This window comes from Diospyros lotus, chromosome 5 (genome assembly GCF_014633365.1).
Source record: "Diospyros lotus cultivar Yz01 chromosome 5, ASM1463336v1, whole genome shotgun sequence".
In the NCBI taxonomy this organism is placed as follows: domain Eukaryota; kingdom Viridiplantae; phylum Streptophyta; class Magnoliopsida; order Ericales; family Ebenaceae; genus Diospyros; species Diospyros lotus.
This window is the reverse complement of record NC_068342.1, coordinates 29,552,338-29,564,084: the sequence shown is the minus strand read 5'-3', so window position 1 is coordinate 29,564,084 and position 11,747 is coordinate 29,552,338. Positions and strand designations below refer to the sequence as shown.

The following is an 11,747-nucleotide window of genomic DNA, read 5'->3' as shown; positions in this document are numbered from 1 at the left end:
TTAATTCATTATAAATTTGATTCAAAGACTTTAAACTATAATTCAAGAAATAATTGATAATCTAATTTTAGAAACGAAAGAAAATAATTATAAATTATAAAATAACATAACATTATCACAGGTATAATCCAAAATTTTAAAAACATTCTTAAAAAATTAATACAAAAAAATTATATTACATATTTTAATAAAATAAAACAAAAAAATAAAATAAAATAAAACAAAATAATAAAAAAATCAAATTGCAGAAGGGAGGGAAGCCGTAGCAAGCAAGAAAAAACCATGGTGAAGGGGAGGCGATGCCCGATCGTTTAGTGGTAGGCACAATGCTGGGGTTTCGGTCAACGACGGTGGGCAGTGGCAGACTAAAAGAGAAGAGAAGAGATGAGAAAGGAGACGGGAGCAATCAACGGTGGGGGTAATGATGTCGGTCGCGATGCGATGGGGGCGATCAACAATAATGGTGGTGGCGGAAACGGTTGGTGGTGATGATGGTGATGGCAATGAAGGTGGCGGGCCAGAAGCTCAGAAAGGAGAAATGAGACGAGGGGCAGTCAACGACAGACATGATGCAATGGTTTGTGATGGGGGGCGGTCGACGACAGTGGCGGTGGTGGAAGCAATCAACAAGGGTATGGGGATGGCAATCGATGACCAAAAGAGAAGAAAGGAAAAAGTGGAGAAGAGTGGAGGGGTTTGGCTCTTTGGGTCTGTGTAGTGGGGGGCGGGGGTTAGATGCGTTTTTCGTGTTTTGGTATTTTGAGTGTGTTTTCATTGAAAACACCCAAATAACATTTTTGTTATTTTGGTTTTCTCTTATAATTTTTTTTTTATTTTGAAAATATATTTTTGAAAAAAAAAAACGTTTTCAATGTTTTAAAAAATTAAAAATTTAAGACAAGTTAAAAATAATAAAAAGAACAGCCCCTAATATTTAGTCTAAATGTGTTATCGCACCATGCCCGTAAAAGCTACAATAATTGATTTGATGAGGCGGGGGCGGAGGGAGAAGTTAACCAGATACTGGAGTTACAGGTCAACTCCTCCTCCTCCTCCTCAGTGTCTGGTACCAGAATCTTTCAGTCAAATTGAACTCACCCGACACGAGTTCATAGATAGAGAACAGGGCAGGGATGGGTAATTAAGAATCTTAAAAAGAAAGAGGGAAATTAAGAATCTTCTCCCTTTTCACAGACTCAGCCCAAGACCATTTTAATTATTTTAATAATAATAATAGTAATAACAATCGACAAAGGGAAAGGGAGCTCGCATCCCATTTGTTTAGCTGCAAGTTGAAAGTATTTAATTCGGTTTAACTATAATCACACTCCTCCTCGTCATCTCATCGAACGATGGAAATTGAAATTAGGCCCACCGAACATAAACATCAAATCAAATGGTATGTACAAGCGAAGCAGCTCCTTTCACCATTGCTACTGCTATTAAGAAGAAGCTGCGATAATTGTTAGGGACATTGCAAGCAAATTTATCATTTATCCATCCTTGCATAAGAATTTAAGCTATTATAACTGCCTTCCCTCCCCATCTCTCTAGGTTATCTATTGAGCCTGTGCTTCTCTCATCCTCGTTTTTCTACTTGCAGTAAAGGTTGACTCAGCAGCGGCGGCGGCAGCGGCGGCGGCGGACATAATAACGTTCGTCTATATGTAGGGTGGAGTAGAGTAGAAAGAATGAATGATGCAGATTGCAAGGGAAGGGAAGGGAAATCTGGCTGTGGCACTGGCACTGGCGTGGCTTTCTCTTGGCGGGTCCCACTCCTACTCAACTCAAGACGAGGGAGAGGGAGAGAGGGTCCCACTCCTACTCAACTCAAGAGGAAGGAGGGAGATAGATAGAGAGAGAGAGAGAGATTCTTGCTTCCCTTCCCCTGAAATATATTCATAAATAAATGATCCACAGCCCACCCCACAGAGAGAGAGAGAGAGAGATTCCTTAGGGCAGAGGAGCCTGTTATTCCCGTTCTTCACTCATATGCATGCAGCAGCAGCAACAACCGGAGAGAGGACATAAACGACTCTTGCCTTTTATTTGCCGTTGCGGTTGGGTTTTTAGTAAGAGGCAACCATGCCAATTACCTGACCTGCCTAATCCTATCCACCCCCATCTGCTTCGTCTTCTTCTTCTTCTTCTTCTTCTTTACCAAATCACCAGTTTCTGATACGCAGACAGGGGAGCATGCCTGTTTAATAATTTACAAATATTCTTTTTCAGCCAAGAAAGTAGTGAGTCATTTACTTTTCTCTCTCTATCTCTCTGTCTCTCTCTCAATTTACTACTCATTTCTAATTTCTTCAGTTTGTTCTTCCTTGTAATGGGTTATATATAGATTTCCTTAGGGTTAGGTTTTGGGGTTTTCAGGACCTGTGTCAACTAACTTATGCTGTTGGAATTTATATATGTGTATATGTATGTATGTATATAGATACATATATATTTTGCAGTCTGCTAATCATGCCTGTGATTCCCCAAACCATTGCAAGGTTGATGATTCTTCTTGGGCTTGTGCTTTCTGCTGCGGCTTTGAACTTTCTAATTCTGGGTGTCATAAGCAATGGCTGCTTTGGGTGTCTATAGCTCCAGGTGACGTTTTGGACGTTTGGGGTCAGATAGATAGATAGATTTCCAATATCCTTCCTACTTTTAAACCACACTTCTAGTGCCCTTATTTTCATATCCTTCAACTTGGACATTAGTGTTTCTTCTTGTACTAGTTCTTTTCCGGTTTTTTGATAGAATTGTGTGGGGTTTTCTAATTCTGACCCTGAATGTTGTTCTTTGTTGGATTGTTCTTCTTATGATATTTTTATTAATCAGACTTATTCGAGCTTCTTTTAAGCTATTACCATCAACTTTCTCTACAAAATTGTGTGTGGTTTCTTCCCTCTGAAATGCATTTCTGATTGCAGTTTTCAAAGGATTTTTTGTTGACGATGTTTGTGCGACTCCAGCTGATTGTGTTTTCGAAGATGGGCGAAAGGAATCCTTCCTGGAAGTTCCTCTTTTTGTTTTTCATATTTAGACTTCTTCTGTGTTCCGGGTCATGACCTTATGCGTATTCAATGATCCATAGCTTTTATGCAGATGGCGACTTTGGCATAGTTCATTATGGAAGATGGTGCCTTCACGCCTAAGGCCATCTTGGAAACATTTTCCGACAAAACCATGGATTTAGATATTGTAAACGAACTCTTATATGACGGATACTGGTTAGAGACTACTGAGGGATCTAATTTCTGGCAGCCTGATCTATCTACTTCGAGTGATTTAAATTTCTCTTTGAATTGCTTTTCTACTTACCAGAGTAACATGGACCAGTTCACTCCAAACGCACATCTGAAAATCCATCAAGAAGGAACAGAACGATCGAATTTTGCCGATAATCCACATGTGACGTATCCCCAAAAGGATGATCTTGTTGGCAGTCAAATACCAAACCGGGAAGCAATCCTGCCTCGGCCATCTTTAGTCCAATCAGAGGACTTTTTGGTTGAAAACACTGAAACAAACAAAAGATTGTGGATCTTGCCGAATGCGAAAGCAGGTCCAGCATCCTCTGTGAAGAAGAGATTAATGCAGGCAATAGAATACCTAAGAGAATTCACTAGAGATGGAGATGCCCTCATTCAGATATGGGTACCTATAAAAAGAGCAGGCAGGCATTTCCTCACCACTAACAACCAACCGTTCTCCCTTAGCTCCAACTGCAAGAGCCTTGCAGATTACAGAGATGTCTCAAGGAGCTATAAGTTTGCAGCAGAAGCAAACTCAAAGGACTTTATGGGGTTGCCTGGACGAGTTTTCATGAAGAAATTGCCTGAGTGGACTCCTGACGTTCGATTCTTCAGAAAAGAAGAGTACCCACGCGTCAGTTATGCACAGCAATATAATGTTAGTGGTTCCCTTGCACTTCCTGTTTTTGAGCGAGGCAGTGGAACCTGCTTGGGTGTTGTTGAGATTGTGACTACTGCTCAGACAGTCAAGTACATCCCGGAACTTGAGAATGTCCGCAAAGCTCTTGAGGTCTTTTCCTTCTTACTTGTGTCTAATATTTCTCTTGGTCCTCCCCCCATTTTGTCTGTTCATTCTTTGGAGAGCTTAAAAACAACATCGATTTGGTTCTAATATACCAAGTAATCATATAAAATCTGGACAATTTTTCTTTAGTATGTAGTTGCAATCACATAGCTCGCTTGATTAAATGGTACTTTTTTAATTTGTGGTCTTTTTATTATTCAAGGACACCACTTTCTTGTAATCCATCCATTGTGCCCTCCACTTTCATCTCTGTTTTCCTTTTTTTCCGTAGTGGCCAGTAGATTATAGAACCCAGGTGGAAGCTCCATTGGAAAAGTTTTGACTAGATTGAGTCGATGCCAAACCATTAGCAGTTACCAGAAATTTGGCCGTTGCCTTCATCTCCCCAAAAAGTATTTGTCATCCAGTTGCCATCCTGTTCATTGTGCTAATGCACCTTTCTTGGGCGAATTAGTTGCCTAATTCTTATTCCCACCACAAAAAATGAAACAGTAAAGAAAAGAAAACACAAATAAAAACTTCAAGATGGATACTGTTTTCTGGCTTCATCCATTTTATTACTTAAAACCAACTTTGAAGCAGAACATATTTTCACTCTTGTTCTTGTCTGGATAAATGTATTTATTTCCAGGCCGTTGATCTAAAGAGTTCTGAAGTTTTGAGTCCTCCCACTGTAAAGGTAAATGGATAGTATCATAAAGACAATTGACTAACTTTTATCATTTCAAATTTGAATTGGACCTAACATCACAGGCATTCTTCTCTTCCAGGGTTGTGATGATTCTTATCAAGGTGTGGTGATAGAGATTAAAGAGGTTTTTAAATATGTCTGCGACACATATAGACTGCCCTTAGCTCAGACATGGGTGCCGTGCACTCAACAAGGTAGAGCTGGCTGCCGACACTCTAATGAGAACTACATTCATTGTGTTTCCACTGTGGACTCTGCATGCTATGTCCTCAACCCAGATGTTTTGGGTTTTCATGAGGCATGCTCTGAGCATCACCTGCTTAGAGGTGAAGGCGTTGTGGGAGGAGCATTCATGACAAACCAACCATGTTTTGCCTCGGACATTAGAGGTTTTTCCAAGTCCGAATATCCTCTATCTCATCATGCCATGGTGTTTAAATTGCGTGCTGCCGTAGCTATACGCTTTCGAAGCATCTATACTGGATCGGCTGATTTTGTGTTAGAGTTCTTCCTGCCACCTGACTGCCAAGATGCTGAAGAGCAGACACATATGCTGAGATCATTATCCTCTGTGATACAAGAGGTATGTCGGAGCCTACGTGTTGTCACAAACCAGGAGTTAGCAGAAGAAGCAACACAACTGGAGAAAGTGACTGCTGCCCCATCACTTGGGAGATTTGATGGACACTCTCAGAATTCGGGGTGTGCTCTTTCTAAAGGAACTTCTCACGAAGATTCATCCTGGCTTGACAATAGGACAGAGGCTCAACGAAAGGGAAAATCTATTGCTATATCCTTGGGGTACCAGAAGGAGCCAGAAGAAGGTTTTGAAGAGACAACCGATTGGGATAATGACAGATCAGAGTTGCATCATGTGTTTTCAAAGCACACACACATTCATCAAGATTCTGGTCCCAGGGGAAGTGCAGAGAGTGGTGGAGGCTTTTCTTCTGTCAGCGGGCTTTGCCCATCAAGTGATAGAAAACCGGGTGAGAGAAGACGGACGAAGACTGAGAAGACCATCGGCTTGGAAGTACTTCGGCAATACTTCGCTGGGAGCCTGAAAGATGCTGCAAAGAGTATTGGTGGTAGGAACACTTTTATAATTTGAACGGATTATATCAATTACATTTCTTATTGAAATTAAATTTCGCACTCTGACAAGAAGTAACTTTTCATTTGGCACTTTCAACATTCATAGAAGTATTGTCGGATTTAGTTGGTCAGTAACTTAGGAAGATTTCTCAGATTATGTATATCACCCCTAACATTTTCTGGATCTCTACTCTAATACAAAAACTAAGCTAGTTTTCATTGCCTAAAAAGTGGAAAGAAATGGAAGAATGCATGTATGTGTTCGCTAAAACTATCGCGTAACTCACGTAGCTGCCTTATTGAGTTCTAAATAGCTCATCTTTAATTCTAAACGTTTGTTAAGCTGCTGGTTTTTCCTCTTATTAAAGAAAATTGGGTCGCATTATCTAATTTGTTTTTGTATCCTTACATGATTGCAAGCCATCACTGCACATGGGTATTTTCATAATCTTTCCTTTGGATTTATTGGTCTTGTGTCATAATCATTCCGTTGCTTACCCAATTTGTTCTCTTTGCAGTGTGCCCAACCACCTTGAAAAGGATATGCAGACAACATGGCATCACCAGGTGGCCTTCTCGAAAGATCAAAAAAGTTGGACACTCGTTAAGGAAACTCCAACTCGTAATTGATTCCGTGCAAGGTGTTCAGGGGGGCATTCAACTTACCTCCTTCTACAGTAATTTCCCAGAACTAAGCTCTCCAACCTTACCTCCTGAAGCGGCTAGCCCGGTCATCACGTCAAAGATGAATGATCAGTTGAAGCACTTTGATGCCCAGCCCGAAGGCAGTTTATTAAGCCCTGTAACCACTACATCAAAGTCTCCTTCCTCTTCATGCAGTCTGAGCTCCAGTTCAAGTTTCTGCTGTTCTACAGAAGCAAGGCCCCAACCTGCTGCTTCTTTTGTCCATGGCCCGAGTGGTGGAGACATTTCATTGAAAGAACCGCAGGGCGGGGGACAACTAAAAAGAGCACGTAGTGACCTACAACTGCACGACTCAGGTCAAGAGGAAACAAAGAATCTCGTGAGATCACAAAGCCACCAAATTTTCAGCGAGCTTCCTAGCCCCGAGGCCGTGCCTCCGTTGCCAAGAGTTGGCAGCCCGCGCCAGCAAGTTGTGCGAGATGGGAGTGCTTTTAAAGTAAAAGCAACTTTTGGAGAGGAGAAGGTCCGGCTCAGCATACAACAAAATTGTAGGTTTCAAGATTTGAGACAAGAGATTGTGAAGCGATTCAATATAAATAGTAAGATAGACCTCAAGTATTTGGACGATGATTCAGAGTGGGTTCTGTTGAGATGTGACGAGGATGTTGAGGAGTGCATAGACATACACAGGTCATCCAACAACAGCCGCACAATTAAGCTGTTGGTGCACCAAGCTTCTGTTAATCCAAATCTTGGGAGTTCATTTGGTACTTAGCAGTGATCCATCTTGCTCTTGCCAACAACGTCATATATACAACATATATACCCATATATATGGTCTGCTTCTTTTGTAGCTGCTGTTGAGGTGAGTGGGGACACTACTAAATACTTGCACTTGCTTTCTAAAATCCTTTTTGTTTTTGGTTAGATCCTCCGTAACTCATACAAGCTAGCTCCACAGAGATCTCAAATCTTAATTTGGAATTAGAAACTTGCATATTCCATGGATCCTATCCCATTTTCCTGTGGTACTCCCAACCATCCACACCGTTTCTGTCAGTGGGTTTGCCATAGCAGAGAGGTAGCTAGAGCTGGCTTGCTTGGAAGATTCATGAATCAATCTTCCCACTACTTCCACCGGCCGAATAAAAATTAATCATGGATTCAGGTTCAGCTGCATGGTAAAGCGCCATGTCATTGAAGTAAAACGACTCCCCAGTGACCTCCATCGATCGTTGAGGTCGAGGCTTTTATCTTCTACTCTACTACTACCAAGTCCCTGTGAAAAGTTAGTCCATTTTTCCTCTCATCTTCCTTTGTTTGAACCTGCTTGTTCAAGTCCAATGATATACATGTGTACATGTATGTTGCTCAGCTTCGTCTGATGATGTATATGTGCGCACTCGCGCACTGGTCAGTCGATGTAATTTAATCTCACGCTTCTGTTTATTGCTGAAATAATCAAAGCGGATGTGAGATAAAAATTCAGGACCAAGACTTCCCAACTTTATGACAATATTCCATGCTTGCAACAACATTAATTTGTGGGGAATAAACCCCAAAAATTTAAATAAAATATGGAATACGTGAATGGAATCGAATCTTCTTACTTCACTGATTTCTAGATGCAGTCACACTTGGAAAGAGATTCACCACCCAAATGTCGCCAACAATAAGAGGAAAGGAAAAACTAGAAAACTCTTAGCGATAATTAGTAGAATAATCGTATTTAAATTTTCACACTTCCCGATGGCACTCCCAACTCCATTTTTATAAAAGAAGAGTCCAACTGTCCCTATAGTTCTAGTTTGAATGAAAAACACTCTTTCAAAATTAAAACAAATTCGATTAGATAAATGTATCCGCATATATGATAAATAAGTCAAAATTATTTATATATATATATATATAATATTGGTTTAATTGAATTGGAGATAAACTCATTATCCCTTGTAAGTTCCTCAAAATATGGGTTGGACTCAAGTCGGATCACCTTGCATTGGTGCCGGTCCAATCTACATCTCCAACCCATGCATGGCAAGAGTAAGCCAATTTATCTAATAGTTTATCTTCAATGTCCTTCATTTCAATTTCATATTAGCAAGAGGGTTGTGCAACCAATGAGTAAACTTGTAATTGGGGAGCCTAACAACAGCCTTGTTAGGGACAACATAGAGGCTACAACCCCAAAAGATAGATAGATGACTATGTATATCTATGAACTCGTAGTGCCCTACTACCTCGTTACGTTAGTCCACAATGCTTTCAATCTCCTTTCGAGTAATGTTGGACTCTCTGTTGTTGTATTCACAATTATGTTCTAGCTATTCAAGCCTATATAATTGTGATCAATGAATACTAGAGTCCTAAAAAATGTAATGTAGTTAGTCTTCCTTTCCCATTGGCATAATGTTATAATAATAAACAATGGATTAAAATTTCAAAATATAGAGGTATCAATTTGAAGGGATTGCCAAGCTTTAGGAACTCATACAATGAGATAGCATGAATCCATCCGTTTCACTCCATGGCTATGAGTTCGTGAACTTATCATTCCATGGCTCTTGTTCTGTCAGGACGTTAGGTGATGGAAAGATTGAAAGATGTCAACAAAATTGTACCAAAAACACCAACTAATGGTAGATCAATGCAAGGGTTTTACATAAAATCATTTTTCAACAAAGAAAAATAGCACAATGGAAGCATAAAACATAAAAGCAACGGACCAAAAATAAACATTTCAAGACTCAGTATGTATCATCCATATGCATCTACAAATAAAACCATGCCATAGGGGGGTTTATCGGTATATCTTTCGATGAATGTTAGTGTCGGTTGTCCAATGAGATGTTCCTTCTCCTTGTTGTCCATTCTTGTAATACCCGAGAAATTCTAAAGGACTCAAGGGTAATTTATCTTGGAGCAAAAATGGAATTTAAGAATAAATTGAGGGTATAAGGGTAATTTATTACCGTATGAATGACCGAATTGACTATAGGGAGTGCCCTGGAGCCTAGATGCCAAAGGAAAATGATTTGTCATTAACGAGCATCCCGAGATAAGATTTATGGTGTCAAAAGAAATGAGATCGGGAACGATTTTCGATACAGCTAAAAAGGCAGCTGCTAATTAGGCTGTAAAACCGAATTGTTACAGGAGACTTCTCGGAAGTCAATGGAAGTTTGAGGAGGCTTTGGTTTTTCACGAGGAACAACCCTTCAGAGGTTTCAGGAAGAAATGAATGGGTTTAAGGCTAAAACAAAGAATCAGGCCAAAGTGTAGTTTTTGGAAATTGCTAGAGGGAGGCCGAAACGATGATTTTTCAGAATCTTCAGGGGTCAAAATGATGTTTTAGGACTTGAGGGTCTTAAATGCAATATTGAAAAGTTCAGGGGCTTTGTGAAAATGAGCCAAGGCAAAAGAAGCAAAAATAAGGGGGTGAAAGTGCAATATTTGAAAGTTGAAGCTGGAAGCTTCCAGCCATGGCCGACCAGCAGCTTCTAGTCGCCGACCAGCGCCTACCGACCATGGGAAATGGAGCCAAATGGGTCGGGGATGCCTTTGGGTCGGGTTTGGGTCGACAATAGGGCACGAGGTGGTCGGAATTTGATGATTTCCGATCAAGCTTTCGATCGGATTTTGGAAGCATCAAAAGCTTGTTTTGTGGTTGGATTTTGGAGAGATTAGGTCGATCCAAGGGCGGTAGAAGCCTCAGAGGGGTCGCTTATGCAAGCCTTGAGCATTTGGAAGCTCAGGAAGGCCTATAAATAGAAGTGGCCGAAACCCTTGAAAAATTTAAAATGATAGATCTGCAAATTCATGAACAAATTGAGAGCAACAGATAAGGGGCTTTTGTTGCCCATGTCCAGAGGATCATTCTTGTGAAATTTGAGAAATTTTCATTGAAAGATGAGGGAGTTATGAAGCTTCGACTGAAAATCAAGCTTCATCGAAAAATTGGGTTGAGCAATCAAAAAATGGCTCCAATCGTCCGATTTGAAGCCATAGTCTTGTAGAGGATGAAGAGAGGAAGCCATAGGTTCAAGCATGGGGTTAATCGGAGGTCGGATGAAGGAGATATGGCCATTAAACCAAAAGCAACGCACTAGTCCGGTGAGCTGGAGGAAGAAGACAACTGGCGCATGGGGCACACGCGCCAACTGGGCCCCGCGAGTAGGTGCGCATAAGAGTGCGGGCGCGTCCGGTCTCCAAAAATTATGAAAAAAATTACTAAATTCCTCTAAAATCGAGATCTAGGTCCTGTAAAAAAATGTTTGGATTTGGAGTTCTTGATGTCTTGATTCTAGTATCAAAAAGCCTCGTTTTGCATGAAAACGCAACATCCGGGTGAGTCCAGTATTTTTCCTTAGAAGTTCATAGCATATTATGAATTTTTGTGAAGATAGATTTGAGGAAATGGTCCAGAGGTATTTATTGGGATTTTTAGAAGGAAAATGAAGGAAAAAGGGAAAGAAATGGAATATTGAGATATTTAGTGCTAAAATATTATTTTTATGATTGAGGTGATGAGATTGGTGCAACTTTTGAGAGTTGGCACGAGAATCGAGGTCAGGCATGCATGTCGAGGTAGTGCGCGCTTTTCGAGGTGTCTTGATCTTTGGGCAAAGGTGAGTGGTATTCTCACAAGAACTTATATTTATGATGTGATTGTTATATATGCATGCTATTTATGAATGCAATGTCCGTTTTGTCATATTACATTGAAAGTCGTGATATTTGCATGGCACGATATTATTATCATATTGATATTTGTGCATGGGAATGGGATGTCGCCCCCAGAGTGTAGCTGTAATTCCCCAAGGGCGTTGAGGGAATAACATTAAGCTTATCCTACAGAGGTTCGGGATTTGCCTTGGATTCCTAACTGGACTCGCGAGCCAGGGAAGTTACACTAAGGGCAAATGTTGTTCATGTTATTGCAACATACATACATATATATGTTTTTGGACCCTCACTAGAAGTTTCATCTTCTAATGGGTTATGCCCCTAGAACATTTAACATTCCAGTTGAGACTTGCAGTTAGGGCAAGGAGCAAGTTGGGATATGACGGCACGTGATGGCGTGGCTGATGGATTCAACGAGCTGACTCGGATATGTTTTAACTGATGTTTTATTGATGTTTAGCCTTGTTAGAGTATTATAGATTCTTCATGTATTAAGGCTATTAAAGATATGATGTAATATATGATACGAATTCTTTATTATATAATATAAGGTGAATTCAGGTATGTACCATAT

At 40.4% G+C, this 11,747-nt stretch overlaps 1 protein-coding gene across 8 annotated transcripts; it reads left to right on the top strand.

The window, feature by feature from the left end:
* Window positions 1–1,719: 1,719 nt before the first annotated feature.
* LOC127802006 (protein NLP2) lies at window positions 1,720–7,997 on the top strand. Of its 8 annotated transcripts, XM_052337620.1 has the most exons (7): window positions 1,722–2,243; window positions 2,502–2,601; window positions 2,928–3,227; window positions 3,322–4,041; window positions 4,688–4,735; window positions 4,827–5,835; window positions 6,361–7,997. In XM_052337620.1, the coding sequence occupies exons 4-7, from the start codon at window positions 3,328–3,330 to the stop codon at window positions 7,260–7,262; spliced, it is 2,673 nt and encodes an 890-aa protein (XP_052193580.1). In that variant the 5' UTR covers window positions 1,722–2,243; window positions 2,502–2,601; window positions 2,928–3,227; window positions 3,322–3,327; the 3' UTR covers window positions 7,263–7,997. The 8 variants fall into 8 exon arrangements, with proteins under 8 accessions (XP_052193579.1, XP_052193577.1, XP_052193574.1 ...); XM_052337617.1 differs by having other exon boundaries at window positions 1,721–2,243; window positions 3,103–4,041; XM_052337614.1 differs by having other exon boundaries at window positions 1,721–2,243; window positions 2,928–4,041.
* The last annotated feature ends 3,750 nt before the right edge of the window (window positions 7,998–11,747 follow it).